This window comes from Pimephales promelas, chromosome 5, assembly GCF_988280905.1.
Source record: "Pimephales promelas chromosome 5, fPimPro1.hap1.1, whole genome shotgun sequence".
NCBI lineage: Eukaryota > Metazoa > Chordata > Actinopteri > Cypriniformes > Leuciscidae > Pimephales > Pimephales promelas.
The window spans coordinates 25,558,463-25,586,015 of NC_142773.1; the positions used below are offsets into that span (position 1 = coordinate 25,558,463).

The 27,553-nt window shown below is 37.0% G+C and overlaps 2 protein-coding genes across 11 annotated transcripts in view; both read right to left on the minus strand.

Annotated features, from left to right (window-relative positions):
- The window catches only part of rasal2 (RAS protein activator like 2), a 79,715-nt gene extending 58,383 nt beyond the window's left edge, over nucleotides 1–21,332 (minus strand). For 6 of the 9 annotated variants that reach the window (XM_039654663.2, XM_039654662.2, XM_039654665.2 and 3 more), the window contains exon 1: nucleotides 1,619–2,389. In XM_039654663.2, the coding sequence (XP_039510597.2) occupies nucleotides 1,619–2,153 (535 nt within the window). In that variant the 5' untranslated portion in view covers nucleotides 2,154–2,389. Of the gene's footprint in view, nucleotides 1–1,618; nucleotides 2,392–20,502 lie in introns of those variants that run through there. The other 3 variants (XM_089131192.1, XM_039654667.2, XM_039654666.2) reach the window with 2 other exon arrangements.
- Nucleotides 21,333–21,988: 656 nt separating this feature from the next.
- ankrd45 (ankyrin repeat domain 45) overlaps nucleotides 21,989–27,553 on the minus strand; it is a 44,296-nt gene continuing 38,731 nt past the window's right edge. The window contains exons 1-5 of one of the 2 annotated variants that reach the window (XM_039654534.2): nucleotides 24,532–25,139; nucleotides 22,739–22,906; nucleotides 22,565–22,659; nucleotides 22,321–22,463; nucleotides 21,989–22,120 (exon numbers count right to left, since the gene is read on the minus strand). In XM_039654534.2, the coding sequence (XP_039510468.2) occupies nucleotides 22,117–22,120; nucleotides 22,321–22,463; nucleotides 22,565–22,659; nucleotides 22,739–22,906; nucleotides 24,532–24,757 (636 nt within the window). In that variant the 5' untranslated portion in view covers nucleotides 24,758–25,139 and the 3' untranslated portion in view covers nucleotides 21,989–22,116. Of the gene's footprint in view, nucleotides 22,121–22,320; nucleotides 22,464–22,564; nucleotides 22,660–22,738; nucleotides 22,907–24,531; nucleotides 25,140–27,553 lie in introns of those variants that run through there. The other variant, XM_089131193.1, reaches the window with a different exon arrangement.

Here is a 27,553-nt window from a genome sequence, read left to right on the forward strand (position 1 = left end):
GGTGCTGGGCTACTCTGCAGTGGTAAGTGCCGAACCAGTCTAAAATATAAACACTTATTATTAATATTATAGGTGTACCATGGTGATTCAGGATAAGACAAAAACACTGTTTGGAAAATGGATTGCATGGTGGGCCATCATTGTTGACCATCAAAGCCATAATCTTGGTATCAAACAACATTAAAGGGGCCATGAACTGGCTTTTTAAATTTCTTTTATATTGTTGTCCGAGGTCAACTTATGATGTTCGCTTGGTTTTTACAATAAAAAAAAACAAAATGAATAAGTAATAGGCTATTTTCTACCCTAGATTTGAGCCAAGCTCAAAAACGCTCGTTTTTTATGGGCGTCTCGCATTGAAGACTTGGAAGTAAACGCCCACTGCTGTGAGTGGATAATAGTTTTGCATGTTATAATGAGTTTCACTCTCGATCTGGTTTGTCATCATGAGGAAGGCAGGCCTATGTTATTTAGCTATGTGTGTAATGCGCGAATCGGTGGGCGGGGCTTAACCGGCCAGGTTGAAGTAGGCGTTGATCACCAAAACTTTGGTGGAGGGATAACAAATTCTCAGGTTTATATTAATTTGCATTTCAAATGTGAACAAAAGTCTCACAAAAGTGAGTTTAGAATAGTATGAGTATGTAAATTACAAAATGTTGTTTTTTTTGGGAGAACTATCCCTTTAAATCTCAAACTGAATTCATGAGTATTCAGATCTGTGGGTTTGATATATTATGGTCCTTTCTTATATTCTTATAAAAACTAGTATGTCTTTAAAGAACTAAAGAGAGAATGATGATATGCAAAGTTTAAAGATGTTTCTAAAGGTTGCCACCATATTTACAGCTTGAGCTTACAATTTTGTGTTTTCTGGAACACAATGAGATTAGACTCTAATATGCCACATGCTTATAAACAAGCAACATCTACACTGGGACAACACAAGAAAGCTCAATAGCTTACTTACATCTCTCCTTTTAAATATGAAACATCATGTTACTCAAAAAGTGTGTGTAATTTCACCTTCACTGATGCATAGGACTCAATATGACTGTCTAAAACCCATGCACGTCTCATTGGGCATTATAATTCTAAAGTTAGTCAAACCATCACTTACAGTACTTGCCACATATCTAAAAAAACAAATCAAAGCTCAACAATTCCAATGATTGAACGAAATTTTAAACAAAAATCAAAGTGGAGACCGCACTTAAAAGGGATAGTTCATTTAAAAACTCAATTTCTGTCATCATTACCTTACACTCAAGTCATTGCAAACCTGCATGACGACTTACTTTCTTCTGTGGAGCATTAAAGAAAAAAAAAAATTGTTCATACAATAAAAAGTCAATGATAACCAAAATGGTTTGGTTGCCAAAATTCTTCAGAAAATGATATTTTAAGTTCTGCAGAACAAAGAATGTCATACAGTTTGGAAAGACATGAGGGTGAATAAATTAAACTATCCCTTTAAGACAGTAGTCCTTCAGTTAAACCATCAAGTGAGAACATGTATATGGCATATAATATCAAAACTACTAGGTAAAATAAATATTCCAGTTTTCAAACCTAATCTAGTGTAGAGTAGCCTTCAAACATTGATCAAACTTCCTACCGTCATGTGAAAGTTGTCCGACAGCCGGCTCAGGAGAGGTATTTAAAATTCGACTAATTCGCCTTGACATGGACAGCAGGATCCCTGAAAAAGCTTGAGAGCTTGGCACCCATCCGAGCGGGGGAGTCTCAGTACGAATTTCATTCCCCGGATCTGATGTAGATCTTAAATAAGGGGCTGAGCTGCGAGATAACCAGTCCCTCTGAAGATTAGCATGTTCCAAAAGGACACCGCGGCTGGTGACCCTCTGAGGGTCCGGGAGACTGTGGACCCTGGAGATGGGGGGATTGGACGGAGCCATACTGCTGCTGCTTCTGGACCAAGTCAAGCTCTGCGTACGCATGTCCTGTCCAGCGAGGATCCGTCTGTTGTGCATGTCCAAGGGCTCCTCGGGAGCTGAATTTGAACGATTCTTTAGCCAAGGCCTGCTAAGGAGACGCCAACGACGGGCGCTCTCCCTGCCAGACGAACAGCGTGATGGGTTCCTGTTTGACCCGGTTTGTTCCTCCGGTGTGGCATTCCGTGATAAACTCATGGTAAATGAGGAGAGAAAAGCTAAAAAAGCTTAACAATATCAAGAAGCAGGAAACCAAAAATCAATCAAATTCAGTCAGTTTCAAACACTACCAATTACACCATAGTCTCATCTCGATGAGCTAGGCTGGATCTAACCAAGTTATCCGAACATAATACTCTAAATTTGATCCCTGACATAGCAAATAACAATGTCCCCGAGACCGCCTTGAAGAAACATGCTGAGCAAATGTCTCTCGTCTCTCTCAGCGAGCAGCATGACATCTACTGGTGAGCCACCACTTCCTGGATTCTGGGTTGCTGCTAGGCATTCTGGGAGGAAATAGATGTCAGATATATGTGTGCGTAGAAACACTTTGCCTCACTATCCAATCAGCACATGAGCTGCCCATCCAAGGGCCCCAATCTGTGGTTGGCCAGAACACCAACGGTTTCATGAAAGTAAAATCAGAAGAAAAACAACAAAAATACTCTGACTTCAGAGAATCTGGATAGTCAGTGTCAAGTCAATAAAATGTTTGTCACATGGATTTGTAAAGCAACAAGAATACATTTAAGGAAGTGATGAAAATATTGGTTTTTAAAATAATAGCAAAGTGAAACTGGCGAAACTGGCAAAGAAGAGAAATGTTGTCACAGAATGTTTTTTGTAATTTGTACAAAAGGAGACTGATTACAAGGAATGTCATTTTGATCTTGATTACATGAAGAGGATGAAAACCATTCTTTTTTTATTAACATTGGTGGTCAACAGCATGTCGACACACCCACGTCTGAACAAAAACCCAATGAACTCAAGAGCGACCAATGAACCAATGAGACATTTTTTTTTCAAAGTCTGATCCTTTCAATGCTGATAACAAGGGTTTTCAATGTGACAATGCTTTTTTAAGAAGTCAATGGTAACCAAAACTGTTTGGTAAATGGTAACCAAAACAAAATATCAAAATATCTAAATATGATTGTCAGTAGGCTATATTTCAATATTATATAATAAGGAACATTACAAACAGGCTTTTAATTCCTATACTTTTAAATAACCAAACCATTGGAAAAACTAGCTTATGATGTAGATATGTCCTTGTGTGACACCCGTTCATGCATACAGGTCACTACAGTGGACAGCTATTAAAAACGCATTTTCTTGAATTTGCACGGGTTTTGATGGCATAGTTGGATGGCATTACTTGATAGATCAAAAAGTAGGCTAATCTGTTTACATAATACATGTTGCTTGTAATGCACTACTTTACTTGTTAGATCAAAAAGAAATCTGATTTCGTAATGCACGTTACTTGAAATTAATTACTTGTTAGATCAAAAGTAATGTAGTAATGCGTTACTCCCAACACTGCTCATTTCAGATGAGATTGAAAAAAAACCCCGTATAGCTAGGTTTTCTCAGAGGAGGGCTATAGAAATGTGTCCATCTCTAACAGAAATCAGAATGATCTAATAGCTAATAAGGGTAAATTACTCTGGTACACTGGAGGGATCTGAGTGGTTTCCACAGTTGAACCTTGACAGGCTGTAATTTCTGATGGAATCACGTCCTCATGTTCTGATATCAAAGATACACGAAGTGCAACTTGTATGAAGGTCAATTGCCTTTGCAATATTTCACATTTATATTTTTTTGAATATATTTTATTGTTTTGATATAATTTTATTTATATAGTTCATTAAATACACACACTATATCTGTTTGATTATTGTATTATGTTTAAAACAGTATCTCTTCAGTTTAAACCACAAACGCATGCTGTCCACTCAAGTGGACTTCTGAAAATCTCTTTGAAAAATGTGTAAAGAAAAAAAAAAAGGTTCTCTCTCTTTTCATGTCCTAAGAGCAATAAAAACATAAGAAAAAATCCTGACTGAGGTTATTAAAATTCAAGCATTAAAGGGTTCAGAAGAAACAGAGTTTGTCAGTAGGACTTTCTGTCATATGCCAGATTTTAGGATTGGGGAGTCCATTTCCAGAAAAACGGATTTAGTACAAAAGGTCAAAGCTGTGAATATTAAAGTCCACAATCTCTGCTGAGATTAACCCACATGGATAATTGACACTTCTGTAGATTATGACGATTAAAGCCTACAATTTTAATTTGAGATTTAGGTGCACAGATCTATAAAAAATAAGGTGGATAATTGTGCCAGCATTGTCAATAAGAGAAGTGCATCAGGTTCAAAATATACAATTTACTGCCTTTAACATGGATAAGCGTTTTCTGTTTTTAAATATTCATAACTGAATTATAGAAAAATGGGTGTTTACATGGCTGACATTATATGACGTATACAGTCAAAAAAGTGTGGATACCTACTCATTCAAACTAACCAAATTAGGCTAAGTTGAAAGTTTCATAATTTGACTGGTAGTACATATCATTATTATCTATTACACTGATTTTATTGGACACTCTCCCCTCTAATATCAGTATCAGACAGCCATTAAAAAAAAATGCATTGCTCAACCTAAATCTACTCTAATCTCTAGGCTAGCACTCATAAAAGAGACACACATTAAGCCTAGTTCACACTACATGATTTTAAAATGTCGGGCTGAACTGTGCAGTTTACACTACATGACTTGCTCTCAGTGAAATCATGAGTGTTCAAGTTGTTTAGCTGTTCACACCACACAACACAGCGTGATTGATCCACAACAGGAGGTAACTCACTACACGAGTTAACAACGCACTACATAGAGATACAACCACGATCGGATGATAAGAGCATGATCATTTGTGACTCAATGAGAGCTGTTTCAGTACTATAGTACGGTCTAAATCCTGAAAATAATCAAACAAATAACGAGTTGACAACAACACGATTCTATCTGGTCTAGAAACCATGTTTTGTCACGAAAAACCACGCAATAAAACGAACCAGAAATGACGCGAAACTGCAGAGAAGAACACAACACGCGAATATGGACGTCAGACAGAAACTAGTGCTGCACACTGTTTGCTCGACGATATGCTCTGAGAAAAAAAAAATGCAAAAAAGAAAAAGTAAGATTTACCTGGTGTCCTCAACCCATGCGTTGCTATGATTGGCTGTACTCATGACATCACTGAGATTGAGTCGCGCGACTGCTCGAGATATCTAGCATGCTAGATATTTTTCTGAGCTCGGTGACCTGTCTGCGAGCTGTCTGCGAGCTGTCTTTGATGCGTTGTTGGCTCTTTCACACTATCGGATTGGCGAGCGTTAATCGTCCGCTAATCGCCCGCGATTTGCACGCGATAACACCCTGACTTGTCGGCGACTCAACGATTTGCAAATCGGGCTTAAATCGGGCTTAAAATCACGTAGTGTGAACTAGGCTTTAAAGAAAGTATGGTCTTGGTGCTCAGTGCAAGAATTCAAACATGGTATGAATGAAAATCTAATAAATGTCAGATGTGCTTCAAAGCATTTGTGCTCTTGAACTTCACACTATTTATCTGGGTGATGCAGGTTATCCATAAATGTCTTTTTTTGTCTAGATGGCTGAGCATTTAACACAGGTGACCATAAAAAAAGTTGGTGAAGCCAATTCCAACCTGGATTAGAATTCAGACTCCCTGTGATATTCCAGTCTGGACAGTAGCAATTAGCACCCTGTTACAGCCATCAAATAAGCTCTGTGCCTGGAGGCAGCGCATGAAAGCAATCATTAAACACCAGTCTCCCTCTCCACCACTGCAGGCGTGAGATTAAAAAAAAAACCCACACCATTATCTTACTTCACAATCTGATCTGAAAAAGTGCAAAGGTCGCATTTCCTTTCCGTCTTTCAGTAATTATTCCACAAAGCAAATATATGTAGGCCATTACAACTGCTAATGCAGGACTGATAACATTTGTTGGTTTGCTCAAAGCTTGTTGTCCCTTCCTCCCTCTCTCAAATCTTCACTCACCTAAAAAAAATAAATAAAATAAAATAAAAAATACCCACCAACCTCCGCAGCAAAAAAGTACACATTGTCTACATCTGACCACAGGAAGTAGTGACACAAGGCCTCCAGCTACACCTACCGCCACTTTGTCAGTGATTTTTTTTAAGCTCTTTACTATTTAGTGCAGGAGGAAACCAGGAGGGAGAGGGCATGCTAAAAATAGCACCTCTTAAGAAGGCCCTACAAATCTGTCAAATAGGAGGGGGGCAGAGGGGACACAAGGCCAAATCAAAAAAGACACACACCCACAACACATGAAAGTTATATCAGCGGTTAAAATGCACTGTAACCTTTGAAGGTCACTGATGATAAAGATAACACAAAGATCACAAATCATATCATGAAGGCCTGAAGTATGGTTATTATCGTCAACTAAAACTATTTAAACATTTCTGTTAATTGGAATGAAGCTGCAAAAAAACTATAATATAATAAATGAAAAGGAGAAATGTTGCTTTGGCAATAAACTGAAATATGTTTAAATTGAAGCAATACAAATATTAATTAATTGGAAATAAAGAAATAACTAAAATGAAAACTAAAAATATACAAATAAAAGCCAACTCAAAATATGAATAAAACTATAATAACAACTAAAATAACACTGGCCTGAATTTAGGAGAACAAGGACATGATTTAAGCCTAAGTGATGTAGCCAATAGTAATATTATTATTAATCTAAACATTCAGACAATTTAAAAACCCGATTCAAAATTAACAAGTTAAACGTAAAACCTAGTTCAAAATAATCAAGAAATGCTTTTCACTCAATTAGCTTTTCACTAAAAGGAAAAATTATATTTACGTGTATTTTAATAAAAGGATCGTGATATTTATGATGTTGCTAAGTGTTATTAGCATCAAAACACTGCAGTATATATTAAGAATGTTTGATGTAAAGCCCAGCACTAGTTGCTAGCAACATCCCATTAGTACAGTAAACACACAGACATGGACGAATTCTTACATGCATTTTTTTTTCACTCAGCAAGAACCGACCCCCCAGAAACAGAGGAGTGTCTATTTTTAACCCACACATAGGTTAGTTGGTTCTGTTAATTTGGCTCTTAAGGAGGGGAAATCCTGCCACCCCCAGACATAACCCCCGTTCAGAGCCTGAAAAAAAAAAAAAAAAAAACTTTCCATCTCGTCTTCAGCAGGCCCACAAAGGGTTTCGCATCAACAGCTTATATGCAATGTTACTTTTTTTTCCAAAAGTGGGAAGTCTAGAGACTCTGAACCCCAAACACACACAAAAGTAAACATCACAAAAGTGAGAAGAAATGAAAAATTAAACTCGTCTCATCATTTCCTCACCCTCAAATCATTCAAACGTGTATTACTTTCTTTCTTCTATGGAACAAAATTGAGATATTTTAAAACAAGTCTTGAGGCTGGGACATGCCAAGCCGACGATCGGCCTTCAAAAATTTCGGGAAGTTTGAGCGTCAGTTGGCATATTTTTCCTGATGTGTTCCAAACCATTGGCTCTATTTGCATGGCGTGGTTTTTATTTTTTTTTTTTTTGGTTGGGGGTTGGGCAATTCAGCATACTGAACCACCATCGGGCCATCAGTGAGAGAGAACTCTGATTGGTAAGCTTGACGAAAGAGTCTGCACGAGAATAAAAGCGAAAGTGATGAAAGTGAGCAAAGAAGCCAAGATGGTACAGACAGAAGCCTGTTATACATTTACATCATCTTACCCGTGCAATCGAATGCATGAAAATTTTTCATAATAACATGACCCGACTGGAATACTGAAAGTGATCAGTGCAATTGATATTCAAGATGCTAAGCAAGCGCTGCCTTGTATACTTACAGTCCTACTGTAGTTTCGGTTTCCCTTTTTGAATGACAAAAATAGACTACCGAAGCCTTCTGATATAGACAATATATTCACTTACATGCAGGCACAGAACACACATGCTAGATGACGGAAGTCCTTTTGGTTTGTTCAAGACCAGTTTTTACAGCCGACGAGCGGTGACAACACTGTCAGCTTTCGCCACTGCTAGTTCTTTGACGTCGGCTTGGTGTGTCCCCAGGTGTTACGGCCGCTGTTGTAACACAGTCGCAGGCTATAGTGTTTTTGTCCATATAATGAAAGTAAATGCGCTTTATGTCATTACGTCACATCTGTACACACACATAAAGAAAGAGTCTTGGCTAGCAGGCTATACTGCGTGTGAGGATGTTGGGAGGTGGAGATTTATCCTTTTCTCACAGCACTTGATATACTTAAACTTATAAATTTGATGGCGGATCCAGAAAGGTTCAAACGACAATCACCAGTGACAACAGATTCACCTGCTGTAAAATGCAAAATAATTCGTTTGTACTTCGGAGTGGCTACAGAAAAACAGACACTGCAACCGGACACATGCGAAAACAAGGATACATATCGGAAGGACATTACATGTAGTCATGCATGACGTTGTTAACATTACATTTGCACGGTGTTGCGTGATATGATAACTCTGATATGATCAGAATCACTTTTTTTTTCAAAATTTTAAAGGTTTTCTATACAAATGTACTTGATAACTTTTTTTTTAATAACTTGTAACATGAAATCCTTAAAAATGCCTTCAGAGTGTAAGGGGTTAACAGTGACAGTCAACAGAGAGCTTACATATCACTTTCATAAAGCTTGAATGATGGCGAACGGGATCAGTATTGGCCATATCAGTACTTTACAATTGAAAACTAAGAGGACAAATGAGGACTCTTGGAGTAGAACTGATGACCTATTGCTTGTGGCTCGTCTCTGGTGGGCTCTTTAGGGTGGCATGGGAAAGGGATGTCAAGAATAAGAGCTCAGATTTACCTGCCTCACTGTACGTGGCCAGTCCAGCTGAGCGGTTTTCAAAAGCTGTTTGCTGCAGAGCCCTGATAAGATAGTAACAGACTGAGTGGAAACACCAGACTAAAGGTCTTGTGCAAAATAGATGAGATGGCTCACCCTGGAAAGACATTTCACGGAAATGCACATACACAAAACAAGACTCACAATGCATTTAAGACATCTATACAAATAGATATCTAACGTTGAAAGCAAATTGAACTACAAATATGCTCGCCCTATACACCTTCAACATCTTAATGATGCAGAGATTGCAGATGTCTATTTATGAAAAGGCGCCACATCAATGGGTCTTATCTCAGACTAAGTGATAGGCATCTAAAATCTTTTATGCAGCAACCGTAGAGCTTTTTCAGTTGTGCTACTACTGTAGCTGTGCATTAGCATGGTAAAACTCATATTGCTTCCCACAGTTGACTTCGGTCAGTCAGACTCTGAGAAGCCCACAGTGGCTGACCCCATTTAGCCGTCCTCGATCAACAAATCAAATGAGGCTTTCAAAGTTGCCTAATATCCTTAGGGTCTGGAAAGCTGCAAAGTGCACGAAACGCACTAAGGGAAGTCTGATTTTCTTCAGCCTTTCATTCGTGCTCTCCTCTCTTTTGGCAGTTTGGACAGCATTGCTAAGCAATGAAGTGTGATCTGTGACTGGTATCAGTCATTTGCAGGACAAAAGCACACAAGCTCTACATCAACAAGACACACCATAATGACCATCAGGCTGAAACATGTCATTTTAATACAAAGAGTAAGAACTGAACATCATTTCCGACAGGATTGGCTGGAAAAAAAAAAAGTATGCAAAAATGTCACTCATGAATGAAAAAAAAAAAAAAAAGTAAGATTGTGAAGAAAAAAAAATGTATGCTACAGTTCAAAAGTTTGACAAAAGTTAGTTAGTTGTTTTTTACCCAAAGAAATTAACCCTTAAATTGACCAAAAGTGACTTTTATAATGTTGAAAAAATTAGGCCTTACATTTCAAATCACTTCTATTCTATTCAAAGAATCCTCAAAAAATATGTACCGGTTTCCACAAAAATATTAATTTTTTCCTATATAATATTTGTTGCACGCCACTGCTCAACTGGTCAAAATACCATCATATGTAGGCTAGGCACATACAACTAGTGCATTTAGCCCAGCACACACACATACTGTACATCTTTTTTTTTTTTTTTGATGTTCGGAACGTTCCTTTGCAAAATATTGAAAGAGCCATCTTAAAAAAGCTGTCATAAAAGCCAACCAATCAGGTTGTGAATATATCCCTATGCCTTTATGTTTGATATTAAAAATGGAAATGCCACCGCAAAGCGGAACTGACCAAACGAACCAAGCTAACCGAACTACAAGTATTACACATCCAACAAGACGAGCTACTCAACAATGATTAGTTTTCGGTCCATGAAAGCGTCCAAATAATAGTTGCTCACCAGTCTAATAAAACACAACATATTAAAGAGTCTTTGGTGTTTCCATGATATTTACGAAGTAGAAATTGAGGGTAACGCAGATTCAACATCATTTACAGGAGACGCAATGACAAGGGTCATAACATTGGTAATAACTGCGGATTTCTCTGGATTTAGGCATTATTGGAAACATTTGGGACAATGTAAGTAAGTACACAACTGAACAACATATAAAGGCCTAACACTGTGCAAGTGGTTTTTGGATATTTTAATAGTTAATACAAAAATCTTACACATTGTGCACACTGCACATTCAACAGAATTTTTTTTAAATAATATTTCACAATATTACTGTTTGTAATGTATTTTTGATTAAATACAACCTTGGTAAGAATAACATACTTGTTAATTAAAAAAATCTTACCAGCCCCAAACAATTGAATGGTAGAATATGAAATGCAGAAAATGAAACCTATTTTTGAACATATAATTTTTTGATATGATTAAAAAAATCATTATTACTACAACGTGAAAAAAATTCAACCAACAAAAAAACTGCTTGTTTTGATGCAACCACTGTCGTCAAGCCCTCTACAAAACAGCAGCTACACCTACCAACCGTCAATCTCCAAGAGAAAGTCATGCAAGAGAGCACACACATGGATAGACACAGCTAGTGTCACACAATCAAATGCTAGCTCTTCTAATGGGAGGAGCTTTGTTATGCATCGTGATGTCATTCAGTCCCTTGCGCTTTCCTCAAACAAGCCATCTGAAGTGAAGCATTGTGTATGGCAGACATTACGTTATATGTGCTTAGTGGACTGAGCAAACCATTTGCTGAACTCTGGGTAGACCGAAGCTCTACAATACATGCTTCAAATTTTTTTGCAACGCAAGATGTCAAAATCCCTTCTGGCTCTATGTTTACATATGCCAAGCCTTCCTAAATAAACGTGGTTGCCTTGAGTGCACCTACAAAGCCAAACATTAAAAGCTTCAGAGACTGTTGTGAATGTGCTGCTGATGGCAAAAAAACCCCGAAACATAAGGGAGCATATCAAATAACCTTCAGCTTGGCGTCACATGAGCCTCTGCCAGTAATACGAGATTGTGGAAGTCCGAGTGCAGCGTGGCTTTTATTCTCCGTTTTATCCAGCCATTTTTTCCTCAGACTGGTCATGGTGAATCAGAGCAGACAGGTGGAAAATGACCATCTAGACTTTTACGATGAGGAAGTGCCGACCAAATATGAGCTGTCATGAATTATAGCAGTGCTGAATGTTAAACAAAAGAAGGTTTATCTTTAATCAGACAGCCTTGTCTTTCTCATGTTCTTTCATCCCTCATCTTTTCCTTTGGAAATCTCGCTTATTTGCTTCCTCGTATCTGCAAACCATGTGTATCTTTATCTATAGCAGGTACCATACAGGCCAGAGGAGATATACTTCCCTCATGACAGCTTGGCTTATGATCCCAGAGAGGAGCGGAAGCTTCATCGATGCGTTTCTGCATTCGACCTGCTCACCCGTATGAATCACATCTATCAAGGGGCTGTGATAAAACACATGAGTTACATTAACCCAGGGCAAGAGAACATTTAATTAAAAGAATACGCTTGGAGGATACAGTCCGACCTTGAGTAACTTCTAATGAATTATCTCTGAATGCACAGCTACACTGGATAAATACAAATTTAGGAACATAATTGGATAGGCCTACTTACGGGCACAGATGAGTCTCATTCCAAACACAGAAATTCAAAGGCACCAAATCCTCAGCGCATTTCTAATGCGGAGACATGAGCTGGTTTACAAGCGGATGTTGTTCAACCTTAGGGGTGTTATCACAATCAAACCAATTAAGCCAATCAATCCTGACAATCCACATGGGCCCATTGGGGGTAAGTAACACTCCCGTATCAGTCTTTAAAAGAGCAGGAGGGAAGCACATGGCACCAGTCTGCTGGCACGCTCTAATCGATAGCCCAGAGTGGCAGGAATTCTTTTGCAGGATCTCTTCCGAAAGGAATTAATATTCAGATGGGAGAACACACGCTAGATGCAAGAGTGTTCAAACATACATTCCCAAGTCTTTTATAAAAGGAAAAAAAGTTATAGCTAAAGTTAATTTGTGTACATAATTATTAGATAATAAAGTGACAAAAATCACTAGAAGGAAACCAAACTTTACACTAAATTCGAGAAGCAAAACAAATAAGCTAATTGTTCAATAGTAATAATATAAAAAGTAAAAGTAGCAATGCACAACAATTTTGCCACCGAACATTTATTAATTCAAGTAATTAAAACATTATAAATATTATAAACAAAAATATTTTCATTTAATATGAAAAAATTATTGTTCGTAACTTTGTATGTTGGCTTTTAACATGTCAGATATAAAATTTCTAATGTTAAAAAATATATATACATGGAAGATTTATGGAAAATTTTTACAATTTTCTTTATTACCCTAATATAATTTATATAGTACTTGAAACAAACGATATATGAGCATTTCAATCTGACTAATATATATTAGTGCATCAATACGTTAAAAAAAAATATGTGCAGTCAGGTTCATTAAAAAAGCCCAAATATAGTGATTAATAGGGCTTTAAAGTGAAACAGACGGCCTTGGATCATTCTAAAGTGGGGTTTATTTTGTGATAATGACCACCTTTCAGTACATTACCCTGCTAATTGTAGAACTACTTGGCAAAGAAATAAAAAATAGCATGAAATACTGATCTGAAATCACAATTTTGTGAGACCACAGAGTAATAAAGATATGAAACTAGCACAGCTGCAGGAAACTGGGAGGTCAGTCAGACCACAGAATGATGTGATTGACAGATAATTCCTGAAAGTCATGTAATAATACATGTAAAAATATTAGAAAGCATTAGAATGTTCTTCATCACCATGTTGTGTCACAAGATGAGGAGCAAAACATTTATCCAAGAATGATCAGGAAAGTGCCTGAAAACAGGAACAGGGGGCTTCCTGTGTTTTCAGGTAACGCCTGGAATCCCAGGACATTGTCTTCCAGCCACTTAGCCACTGGAAGTGAAAGGAAAGGGTGGAGAACTGACAGATACCTGCCATCGTCTCCTGGGAAACATCAGTGTGCCACACTACTGGCTCAAAATATTCAAAAAATGTGTTGTTGTTGTTTTTTTTTTTTTTACCCGATATGACTTATTGTATCAGCATGCTCTTTTGAAAGATCTTCAAAGACAAAGGCACCTTTGAACCAGCCTTGTGAGAGCAAGCAAAGCAGGGACCTGGTACATCGGAGTTGAGCATATAAAACTCTTGTGACTACAGTGAACTCAATTCAGTGGACTCTCTAATTAAGGCGCCTTTCAAACTGAACGTTCAGCACCGCAGGCAACTGTTGGTGTGGAGTACCTCTGGCACTGCATCAAACTTGATGAGGATCTTGACTAGGCAGCATGTGTTCTTCTTCACTACTCATCACTCTTTGTGACACAAATCACTGAAAAACTGTCACTGTCCCAGTTGGTTCCTCAAGAGTTCATGCTAAAAAGATATGCTCTGCATTTCCCTGTTTCCAGCTAAACTTTAATAAGCTTTAGACACAAGGGTCTTTCTCCAATTAAATGGCATGAAGTGAGCATCCACAATCCACATCAAACGGGGGCTAATCCCTATCTATAAGGTGCTTAATAGACTGAAAATCAGGGATTAATAGAGAGGCAAGTCAAGGACACATTACGTCACTGAAACGCAATTAAATCTGACTTTGAGTGAATTTTAGACAGAACTTTGGATTGCAGAAATGCAAACAAAAAAACTGGACACAGCTGCTGCTCTACTGACCCCATGAATGCACAGCGTATTAATGGAATCATATCAGTTATGGGTCAATACATATTTTTTAATTATTATTATTTATCGGCATCAAATTTGTATATACACTATAGTTAAAAGTTTGGGGTTGGTAATTATTTTGAAAAATGTATTCAGCAAAAATGCAAAAATGTATATCAACATGACAGTAAAGACAAAAGATGACATGTCATGACCGTTTTCCACCAAAAAAAAGTATTAAATATGAAATAATAAAGTGTTTTAAGCATTGATGATAATAAGAAATGGACACTAAATCAGCACATGAGAATGATTTCTGCTGGATCACGTGACAGACTGGAGTAGAAAAAATTATGTTTTAAAGGACAAGATTGGTATTTTACACTAATCCCCTGTTTTAAGATCGTTTCTGATGAAATAGAACAGTTAAGATTGAAATTTGGACACATGCTGCTGGTCCGAGAGTTCTCGGTTTCTGTGGTTTATTAGCCTATTAATTTTATACACTATTAAAAGTAATTTTTAGCAAATCTCAAAATGAATATCCATTTTTCTTATTGTAGTACATTCTAATATTGTGATACCAAAATCAGTTAAGCAACTTATATATATATATATATAAGAGCTCTTTTCCAAAACGCTATAAATCCATTTCAATAGTTTTCAGGAAAACTAAATTTTTTACCTAGACCCACACATTTTGTGAATATTCAAATTATCCTGTTTAAATGTTTTATTGGTTCAGTCTGAACATTTTGAACAATAAGTTAATTTTATTTTTTTCCAAAACGCTATAAATCCATCCATTTTTTGTATCATTATTAGTAAAGTAATTTTTAGTAAAGAGTCAAACCTCAAACAAATAGTACCAATTTCAACATATGCATGAAAAAAACAAATTATTAATACCAATTTCAACATATGCATGAAAAAAACGAATTATTAAAAATGATCAATATATGATAACGATATTCAAAAAAGGGATGGGCACCCCTCCAGCACATGCACACACACACAGGCTACATAACATATGAGCAAAGCGGAGCAGCATGACGCTTAAATATAAGTTAAAAAAAAAACAAAATAAACATTTCACATTTGTTTTTAATAATATTACATTACTTATTTGTATTATTTCATCTATGTTGAGTAGGCTATGAAAAGGGAACCGCATGAGATGAGTAAGATAGGATCAAAATTCAAAAGCTGCCCAATATCGGAAAATATTTGGAGTGCGTCAGACATGATTTTGACCACTTATTAAGTTTTGTTTTGAAGAAAGCTTGTAAATTTCGTTTCATATAAATTGTATCTTCATTTTAATAAATGTTTCATCGACAAATTGACTGGATTAATACATTAGAAGTAAATATCAGACAATATAATCAGGACACAGAGGCGCACAGGTGAACCGGAGCGCGTCTCATAATATGAACCGAAACACCGCGATGCTTGCCTCACACAGGCCTGAGAACTAAGCTACAGAAAGCTTTAAATATCTACTTTTAAACAAAACAATTAAAAACTAAAATAAATTGGCAACTCTCTGCGTATGTAGGCTAATTCGAAGTATGCGTTTCTCTATGCGCGTTCACTGCGAAGATGGCGAGTAAGCATCATCAACTTTATCTTTGTTGCTGACACTGACAGAAAACACTAGTTTATTAATAAACAATTCAAATGTTTCATGCATAATCATTACTTTTGCCGGTTCTTTGTGGCAAGCTTTATGCATACGTTGAGATGCGGAATATGCAATTAAAAACGCTCATATGGTTTCTCTCCCATTTAATTAAATCAATATATGTGATTACTGATATTACAAATGGCTTAAACGATCTACTACTAGTCGACTAGAAAACTAGGACTCATTTTGAGGAATAAATGAACATAATAAACCTCTGTTCAGAGTGCCGCTGTGCTGGATTGTGTAGAGCGCTCATTGAATTTGAGGATTTATCGTGTTTAGGCTAAAAACAGGGCTGGCGCTTATCGCGGCTTGGAAAGAAACCGTATCTTGCAGTACATTTTAAACAAGGAAATATAGCGATTCGGCATGGAATGTTGATGGAGCAGTGAAAGGGTTCTGTCCACAACAGAATGACACGACAAACTCATTTTTTTTAAAAATGTCGTTTAACGCGTTTTGGAAAAGAGCTCTTCATATACTGTATATTGTGACAGTCTTTTTCAGTATATATATGTATATCTATATCTATATATAGCAGAAAATAGCACAAAAAAAACTAACTTGAACATACAGATCATAAGTAGTGGAAACCATGATGCTCTGCCTTCTGACTATAAGTCCACACGGAAATGTTTTGTCATCACTGAAACAAATGGCCACGGTCAAAACAAGTCCATGAATAGGCAAGTTGGCATGGAAAACATTATTCTTAACAGATACATAGGGGAAGTGTGTGGGAGAGAAGCCGAACAGCATCCTTATTGAGCTATTTCAGCTCTGGAATGCTGTGATGAACGCACTGGTGCCGGTTGCTCTGGAATTTTGGAATCCAGTCCACTGAGGTCATTCTCGGGAATGGTCTGCTTACATCATAGTCCCAGCCCAGTCTGCTGACAGCTACAATGAACGAACGAGCGGCTCACGGCGGGTGGAGGGGAGGTGGTGCAGCATCCTGAGCCGCCCGCCGCTAACACAATCCCACTATTCACTCCAGCCCCTCCCCACCCTCTCTCGGCTTCCTCTACAAGATTAAACACATCTAAGCAGCAACTTCACAAACATTCATCAGCATTCACTTTCATCCACCGTGGCAGAACCGTCCCGTACCTTTTCATTTTAGTATGAGGGACATGACGCAAGAAGCTTGGTGGATGTAGTAGGCGAACTTTTTGAAACCTGCAGGCCCAAACAGATGCTAAATCTGACAGGACAGACAACCTACGCACCCGCCAACCTCGAACTTTGTGTAAACGAATAGAGGAAGTACATTTATAGATTTCAAAATTTTTACTTGCATAACACTAGGCAGCAACAAACCTAAAAAAGGGTCCCGATTCCCGAAGAGACTGCCTAATGCAATACAACCCCCCAATTAAAGCACACAAACACCATTTACATAGGACACAATTGGCCCTTGAGTAAGACTGTGGGAGAAACATGAACTATAACGGAACAGTTTATGTTATTAGTTTCGCCAGACATAAAACATTGAGCTATAAACAGAGAAAAAGACTTCCCAGGAATAACAAGTCACTGAAACGAAAGCCCCTGCTCCGATGATTATTTTAAAACCACCATTCACTTCCACTCTATCTGAGAAAGTGATGTTGAACATGATGAGCATGTAGCTGCCGTGGTCATTTAATTATGGATGATATGACATCCCTGCTTAAGCCAGCTTTAATGTGAGAGGGAGGAAGAGGTCTGACTGCTCTCTGACTCTGTAATGACTCATTTCTGTCTCACTGTGAGTTTTTATGTGATTACACCAGTGGGACTTTAGTGAGTTAAAGACAAATACCAAAGAAACAAAAATGATGTCATATGGTGTTGGACAGCACATGACTGGAGAAAATGTGAGAATTCTTAACGCATTACAACACTTCACTGGATCACCATTTCAAAAGATGTGTCATAATGATTCTTGATCAAATTGGGAATCGCTACTTGAACAGTCATGATGTACCAATTAAATGATACATGTATGGCGCTTTTTTGTAGCTCATTGTAATTGCGTGTGGGGAAAACATGTGCAACTCTATGTGCAAAAGAAAGAAAGAAAATTGTAAGGATTTGGAATGAATAACATGAATGAGAGTAAATTGTTAATGGTGTAAATTGTGACACGTTTTATTTTTAGGAGCACTTAACCTTTAATTTGTTGGGTGATTTATATTTTTTAGAACTGGTTCAGCTCAGAATTAATGGAAAATGTAATGTGGAGTCAGTGGCAGAAGTGGACAGAACTGGATGTCCTGTCTTTCATGTGAAGTCCCTGGTTTCGACTTACATCCTTAAGAAGACAACAGGCTGCCATGACAACAGCTCCTGGCAACACGTCTATAGGGTCTAAACAGCCTTAAAGAAGCTTTATTTAACAACACTGTTCTGGCAACACAATCAGTAACCATGGCTTACTATTATTCAGTTTTGTAAATCAGAATAAAATGGTCCAAATTAACAACCCCTCATTAAAACTCCATCTGAAACCACGACAACACATTTGATTGTTTGACAAAAATGTGATGAATCCTTTTGCACCCTATTTCCTATTACAGCTATGAGACATAAACATCCACAACCAGATCAACAAAATAAAGTTAAACCTGTTATGTATAATATAACCAGGATTTTCTAGACAGCCCTTCCCTTAACCACAAATCATAATAATATACACAGATTTCAATCCATATCATGCCATTAAATCACATTAAAAGCAGTAACAGTAAAAGTGTCCTACATAAGGCACACTATATAATGTATTAGCACATATGACCTTTAGAGTGAATCTTTTTAAGTGTCTAGAATAAGTCACAAACAGGAAGGAAAATAAATGTGTCTATTAGAGCTGTGCTACTATGGCAAGCCATGTTAATATTTATTTATTCCATACAACTAACCAGTAGGCTATCTATTTTATAGAGTGGTGCAATTATGACATCACTTTGTAGGCTAAAATGCTGAAACAAGTCAGAATTTTACCACTTCCGGTTCTATCACCCAGAAGTCAATGTTTTTTTTTTTTTTTTTTTTTTTTTTCATGGAATTTTGGTTAAATGGCTGAAATAAGGTCTGTTGTGAACACAAGCTCAAAACACTTTCATGTTTTACTCTATGACATAAAATACATCAGTATTAGCCCACTCAGGATTTTTTAAGCTGTTAGGCGTCTTGAAAAAGGTGGTTTCTAGCCTGAGTTATCAGAATGTGAGTCTGATACTCAACTGGATAGACCTACAACCATTCAGAGCAACGCAGTAGCCAGTAAGTGACGTATGTTGTTGAGCTACACATAGTTGTCAAAATAAAATCAACTGCTTGGACAATGCAAGAAGTAGTAAAATGATAGTTGCTTCTTTGAATTGGTCCTCCATGAGTGCGAGTAATGACCACAGGGTTTTCATTGCGTCCCATCTTCTTAGCGACCATCGGAGAGGGCTGAAATTGAACTTTTGGGAAATCCCGTAGGGAGAACGGCAAACACATCTTTCCGATCGACAAATGCCTTGATTGCAGTTCTCTGTTCGTCATTTAAAATTAATGCACTGTCGATTACTTTTACAATCTATAAATCTCAATTCTTCAGCTGCAGTCAATTTTGAGGGAAACCAGTTCAACCCAAGTGCTCTTTGCTAACGTGATGATTACGTAACTGCAGATCATATGTCCATCATGTCATGTTGATCATTGTGTAAAGCCCTCCCTGGCAATTTGATTGGCCCGACAATTTCCGAACCAATCACAATTACTCCTCAATGGATCAAGTCCAGACCGAACTTCCCAACCAAAAAATGTAGTGGGCGGGGATCGGGCTGGTATACAGGCTAGGCAGTTGCTAACGATTGGCTAAATGGGACTGGCCTACATCATCAAGCAGAACAGTCCGCTGGCCTTCATTTCGAACTAGAATGCATTACAAAAGACACAGCTACAAAAAAAAAAAATGAATAAGAACCAATATTCAAAAAATAGCTTTTATAAAATAAAATATAGGGAACCAGCTATTGGAATTCATTCTAGTTGAAAAAGTATAATTAGACAGAAAAAAATGCTATTTGTCTCGAAGCAGGTACTTGTATCGAGACTGACAGTAGCAAAAGAATAAATACTAGTAAGATTAGTTTTTTTTTTAATAATAGTTTCTAGTTGAATAAAAGTGGATATTTACCAATAATCCACAAACAGAACTATTGTTTGTCAGCAATATAGGCCTTTATTGGGTATGTAACTTTTGATCGACTAACGTTAAGAAGATCTGCTAAAGACAATTAAAAAAAGAAGGGGGGGTTGAACACCAAGTCAGTGGCCCGTGCCCCAGTTAGATGAATGTCCACAAATTCCCCCTTGAAAAGGAATAGGCTAAATATCAGCCGGCTTGCCATAATAAACAGTCCTGCTGTCTGACAATGCTTCGCTATAAGACTTAATTCCCTTCTGTACCAAGAATCATCTAAAAAAAAAAACCCACACAAATCGTTCAGTTACTTAATGTATTTAAGTGCAGAGTTATCTTTAAATTGTGATTCATATCACCGATGTGTTAAGTTGAACAGATCTAGAGACTGAAGACAGCGCGGCCACTGAATATCACTTACCGTACACCCGCACCCATCCCTGCTGTTGGCAAAACGAGTCCATCAAAATCTCGTCGACCACTGGGTCCAAAGAGAACATGCCTCCCTGAACTGAGTCCACGTCGCCAATGGTTACTGAATCCGTCTCCATGCTCGATACAACAGTTCACGGTAACGTCCAGGTAAAGGCTCCAGTCCGGTGGATTTCCACGCGCGTGGCTGGAGAACCTCAGTCACAATGTTTTCTGTTCGTTTGTGTTTGTTTAGAATCACTGAGCTTAAAAATGGTTTAAATAAACCCACAATAAACTAGCGACAGCAGTATGAAAATGTTCAAACTAAACGTTTTCCCATTTTCTTTTATCAAAGTCGAAATACATTATGCACGCGAGACTCTAGTCTGTGTTTACATTAACACTGTAGTAACGTTACGTTGTCGGCAATAAAATAAAATAAGGAAATGCTAGTAAAATAAAACTTTGATAGTGTATTAAAAAACTTATCAAAGCCAAAAAATACGAAAGTGCAAAGTTTTCTTAACCCGAAGCAGCAGGCAAAAATTAAAACAAAAACTAGCAACAGCTCTTAACGTTATATTGGGAAGAACTGCTGTTGCTGGCCCATGTCCATGAGTCAAGTCGTGGAAACAGCAGTAATAATTGAATGAATCCAGGCGACGGGTTTCCTGGATCGACGGCAGGAGTTTACTGCATTGTCCTTGCGGCAAAGATCATCAAAATAACAGCAAGTATCTGTTTATTGTTCTGCCGTCCACTTAAAGTGTGACTCGTTGTTTGGGGCTTCCTCCCTGTCCTGTGGTGAGGAGGACAGACAGTCCTTTTCACACTTCAAAATCCAGACCGCTTTTCCACCTCAATCACATGCCATTGCCTGTGCGCTGGGATTCAGGGGAAACTAGAGGATGACCGAGAGTATAGATCAATACCTATAATGTTTTAAACCGCTTCAGTCCGGCTTTGACTACCTGTAAATTGTAGACGTTTTTTTTTTTACAAATCAAGTTCAGATGTACATAATGTATTTGTTGAACGTGAAAGAGGACGAATTGAGACTTTGACAGCATCGATCGACATTGTAAGACAGATGTGGACTGATGATCGAGTCTGAGATCTGCTGGTTAATCAATCTCTTGCAAAAAAATTACAAACGTTTTTCTTTTCGTTTATTTTGACATTGCTAATGGGCTTTTTATTTAGTTCTAAAGAACATATTTTGCAGCCATAACCAAGATTGAAAAATATATGTAATATATATTTAATATTGGAGATATTTAAGAGATGATTTGGCGGAACATGAAATGCGGCCTTTGTCTCCCTCTATTGTTCATTTAGAAAAAGTAAAATGCACGTTCTACATTGAACATTAAAATCAGCAATTGAATGTAGGCTAATGATCAATTTTATTTTTAATTTTACAATGTTGCAATGATCTGTCAGGAATCACACAATATTCATCGAAGGGTTTAATTATTAACCTTAAAAAAGACTAAATGCAGAACATTTATTGAGTAAATGCAACAGACCGTTTCATTCATATATTTAATGTCATTAAACTACATAATTTTAATGCATCTGTGCAATGTAGTTCTACTGCTTTCTTGTCTTCGTTGTGGCTTCAGCTGTGAATAAATAAGACACAAAAACTTCATTTTTAAAAAGTAATAAGACATCTAGAAGAAAAACATAGGCTACTTGGTGGAAATGTAAGGGGTTCAATGAAAAAGAGTAAATTAATTATGCACTGTTTGATATAGAAATCAAGTATAATAGCAAGTTGTTAGTCTATATGCAAATCATATAAATCAGATATAGCACATACTCAAATTTTGTGTTAATCTTGAGCAGAATAGGTCCCAATATGTCTTCGAGGTGTTTCTTCTGTTCAATAAAGTCTTGAATTGTTGCATTTTTGGTGTTGTGTATCCAGTTTGATTTTGACGAACAGATGTTTATACACGTGTTCTAGCAACATACAAACAGTGATTAGACAATGTTTTGGGTTTAGCAAACCCAGTGTTAGACAATCTGAAACTATTTCACTATGGATATGAATTATGAATTACCTTCTCCTCCTTAGTGAGCTTTCCTTGAATTTTCTCTTGATCAGCGATAGTGTCTCTGACTTCTTGTATTAATGCTTGCAAACTTTGTTTGGCCTCTGTTTGGAAAAAAAAAAAAAAAATCCTCAGTATTAATCACAGCCAGATTTTATGTGCTGAAATATTTCACTTTCTCACCAGCCCATGCAAGATACTCTGCACAGTCCAGTTTGTCATAACGTCGGGCCACATCAACAGCCTTCTCTCCGCGGAAATTGGTAGCTTGAAAATCAGCGTTGAGCTCAACCAAAGTTTTCAAAGTGTCCAGCTGACCCCACAAGGCAGAACAATGCAATGGTGAATAGCCTGCAGTGAACCACATTGATTATTTCTTGACAAACGGTTCTTCAGTGCACCAGCTTAAACAGTCCCAAATAAAGGTTCAAAAAATGAATTTTCATGGCATTGCCATAGAAAAACATGTTGGGTTCCCAAAAGAACTTCAGTAAACAGTTCTTAAAAAAGAACCTTTGACTTACAGGTGGGACGGTTGCCATTATATTTTTAAAACAATAATATAGTAAAAACCTAAGGTAATACTTACAAACTATATATCATTTAAAATCTTACAATCTTTTTTTATATATATTTTTCAAATAGGCTACATTTTTTAATATATATATTTTTAAATAAATTACAGAGTACAAATTTATCAATGTCCTACAAGAATATTTCATATTCATTGGGTGTGTTTAGGCCTGTATGTATTTTGAAATACCAATAAACATAAAAAATCATGATAGATCTGGTTTGCAGATCTTAGCTGGTCTCCCGCGCCTGGTCAAGTTGGTTTTAACCTTCTGAGACCCAGTATTTTTTTCCTTTCATGCCATTACATTTAGAGCATATAAAACAAATGGGGGGGGGGGAAACATTTTTGAAAAAATATGTTTCATATTTTTCCGTCTACTGTAATCGACAACATGACTTTAAAAAAAGACATGAAATGGCATGCAAAATCAGTGGGATTCTTTTTTAATTCACCAATCAATTTCTAGGTTTCAGAATTTTTTTAAACCAAATTTTGTTTAAAGATGATTCTCAACTATAGATAATATAACATAATTAATTGATATACCATTTTACTTTATGCAATATGTACAATGGCCACATGGGTATATCAATAAGATATACAGTATCTAATATGCATATTAATGTAGAAGTGTAATAAAGGGCAATAATAAATGGCATTTTCATAATAATATAATATTTCATAGCAATATTGATTTTTTTTTTTTTCCCAATTCACCAGTGTCTCCCAAAATGCCTGATAAAAATGCTTTAGATCGGGGCCAGTTGTTCAAAAGTAATATGATCAGATTTTGGCTATCGGATTGGGTCAAATCTTGAAAATGGGTTGTTCAAAAGAAGAAGAAAAAAGAATAGAAATAGGCTATATTCTACAGTATAGTAAAAAAAAAATGCACAAAATCCCCAGAATCATTAAAGAATCCCCAAACAGCTGTAAGTATATATATAACTGCAAGAGAATTGAAACCCCAACCCCCAACCCCCTATCAAAGTCCACCATGTCCCTATAGAGGATCCGTAGATGGTCATATGAATCAGGGTGATCCATCAATTTTGCTTTGAAAAACCGGCACAAAAGTAAAATGGATTACGTGATCCTGGCAAAACATGGGATTTCCAAATACAGATCATTCTGATCCAGATGAACAATTTTTGAACAACTGGCCCCTGGTGTTTTAAATGTTACATGTAACGTTAGCCTATGCTGTCAGAAATTCACTAAAATATAATTATCCACTAGAGAGGACAAAAGTAAGGGGATTTGGACAGCTGTTATTATGTAAAAACAAACAAACAAACAAACAAAAAACATCTACAACAACCTTTACTGCAGTAGTTCAATTAACCAAGTAATAAGTATTTTTTTAACCAAGAAACCTTCGCTAATTTCATTTGCCTACCCCGCGCTGTGAATTCATTGACGCTAGCGCCGTTCTGCACGAGCTCGCGCACGATGTCGCTCCGTCCTAACGTACAAGCTGCAAACAGTGCATTCCGTCCCACCTCATCTTTTTCCCACAAAATATTTTCCGGTAGTTTACTATCGGTGGCTAAAAGACGCTTAAGTCCCTCTACATCACCATCTAAAGCACATAAAAGTACAGTTTTCTCCTCAGCTGATCGCATTATGACTTGAGGAAGAGGGATGTTGTTGTGCAGCACTTGCAGTGAGTGTCTTGTCTCTATGGCAACCGGGCAATCATTTTGGTCATTATTTTCACTGGCCACTAGATGTTGCTGCTGCTTCTTTTATGAAATAAGAAGTGATGAGAATCTGAGCTCAGCTGATACAGCTGAATTGAGAAATGATGACATTCTAGTAAATAGCGGTCTTAGAAAGAAGATCCTAAAAAAAGAAGAAGAAGATCCTAAGAAGAAAAGAAGCACATAGCATCAACCCTTATTTTTATCTCTAATTATCAAAATAGAAATCAAAAACTTGAAGGCCTATATGTAATCTCAGCCAAGAATATGTATGTTCATAGTAGAAAAGATTTACTGTATGCTATGGATCATTACACACATAAAGAAACAGGCTAGGCCTAAAAAAACTAGACTGCTATTGAATAGGAAGATCATATTCAAGATAAAATATGTATTTTAAGTCATTTATTTTGATTCTTCTAAATTAAAAGTAAGCCTATTGAAAAGTGAATTCTCAAATCAATGATGTGTTAGTATCAGTTGATGAACTAATCCACTTCATTTAGTATTTACACCGTGTTTTCAATGAGAGGAAGAGGGGAAATTATGAGGAATAGGGAGATTTCTTATGTGGTAAATTTGTGATATTTCATTTAAAAGGGAAAAAAAATCATATGATGATTTTAAAGGTTATTTCACTTGTGATAAGCAATGGGAAGTTAACTGACACAGGGAAAGAGGCCAGATTCTGTTGTTAACACGTGATGACATTGTACATTCCAACAATAACTTCCTCATTTAGGTAAAACCAGGAACATTTATTGTTCAAATAGCTATCGACAAGTTTAAATACCTGAAGGCTATTGCAATTCTGGGTTAGAACTCAGCATTGGTCATTAGCACCATCAGATCATTAGACAATATGACTCAATGATATGTGGCAGAATTCACTCTTTTAGAAAGAAACATCATTTACTTTCGGATATTAGTGAGTGACATCATGTCATGCCACACTGGCATTTGCATTGCTCAAGGCATGGGGCGATCACATTACAGAGGAAGAGAGAGTGTGTGTTAATGGTGGTGTGTAAAGAATGTGGAATGAATGGATTCATGTCAAAGGTTTTGACTCATGTCATAGCTCTGCTTTCAAGTGTCCACACCTGACCTGTGCATAAGTCCTGCTCCGTCATTGAAGTCTATTTGTAGCATGTGTGTGTTCAATGAATGACATGACTGTATTTCCAGTTGCTCTATTTTAGGCCAGAGGAAACTTTTTTATGATGCTGGTCTGTAATTAGGAATATTGGGAGCAGGCAAATGAAAGGAAAAGGAAAAGGAAAAGGAATAGAGGTATCAAATGGAAATATGTGAGTCAAGCCTGAGAGAGATACATACATCTTACGTTTCAGTTATAGTCTAATTATGTAGTAAAAATTTTTAACATGCTTTTATTTAGCTTTTTATTTTTATTTAATACAAATATTTGATTTCATTTAGTTTAATTTGATCCATTCTCTAAACCACTAGTCGTAGTGTCATGAAAAGTGTATAGGATTTATTTAATTGTATTTTATGTATTTTTTTTTATTTTACAACATTAGCTACAGAACATTCAAAATAATAAATGTTCTGTATTTTTACATGTATATGTAATAGCCTATTAGAACCATCAGATACTTGCTCAGTAGACCACTTAACCATTTCAAATTCTCAAAGTTCTCAGTTCTGGTGAGATGAACGTCTGGCTGTTTTCACCATTTAAAGTGTGGACTGTCAGCATCTCAGAGCCAGTAAAGCCTGTGCAGTCATGCTTCACTTCTCCGAAACAGCAAAACAACATCTGTGCTTGTCTAAGGAGTACTAATGTGCCTGAGGCTGTCAGAAGCCTCAGAGATTTCACTGATAGATGCCATAATATAGCAAACACTTGTGGCTAAAATACAGTAATTCTTTGCATTTATGTAGGTTGCGGCTGCTTGCATCAGCCCTCCTTTGTCCTCCTTTTGTAACTGTACTCATTTAATTTTATGACTTTATATTGACCAACTTGGTCCCAAGGCTAATCATAGTGGATTGGGAATCAACACAGTCTCTTGTATTGCTGTGTAAGTCCATTACATCATCTTATTAAAGTCACTGAGCTCCATTTCTGCCAATCTGTCCAAGAATGTAATTTAGGCTAAAGCTGTTTGGAGCGACTGAACGAAAGACCTTCGATCAGGAAGGAAAAAAAAAACAAAAAAAACTTTCATTTAGCTTCATCCTAAATGAAGAGTTGACCTTCTGCCCTATTAATCTAAAATAATCTCTTCCTGATGCTATTCCTCGTTCTTCCGTGTCTGTTTTACGTTTTTGCCTTGAAATTAGTAATCGCGCTCAGCCTGACCTAAATTCTGCAAACTGCACATTACACAGAACACTAAAAATAACCCCGTTAGAAGACTGGGTTCAGGAAATGAGTAAAAGGCTTTCGGGTCCTAAGAGTCCAATATGATGTCCACCGCTTTACAGTGACTCCTCTACGCTGGATTACAGCCTGACGTCTTGGTGACGTCTTCCACTGCGAGAGATCCAAAGAGAAATACTATTTTTCTAAGCCGTTATAGGCCGATAATGGGCAAGTTTCAGTCTTTATGTTTGTTTCTGCCAACTCATAATGTTGGATTTCTTCTCTTCCTGATAGCTCAGCCACACCTGTTTAAGGAATACAGGTTTAACCGCTTTGTACATGTTGAGTATTCACATTCTTTGAAGCATTTTATAATTTAAAGGCCG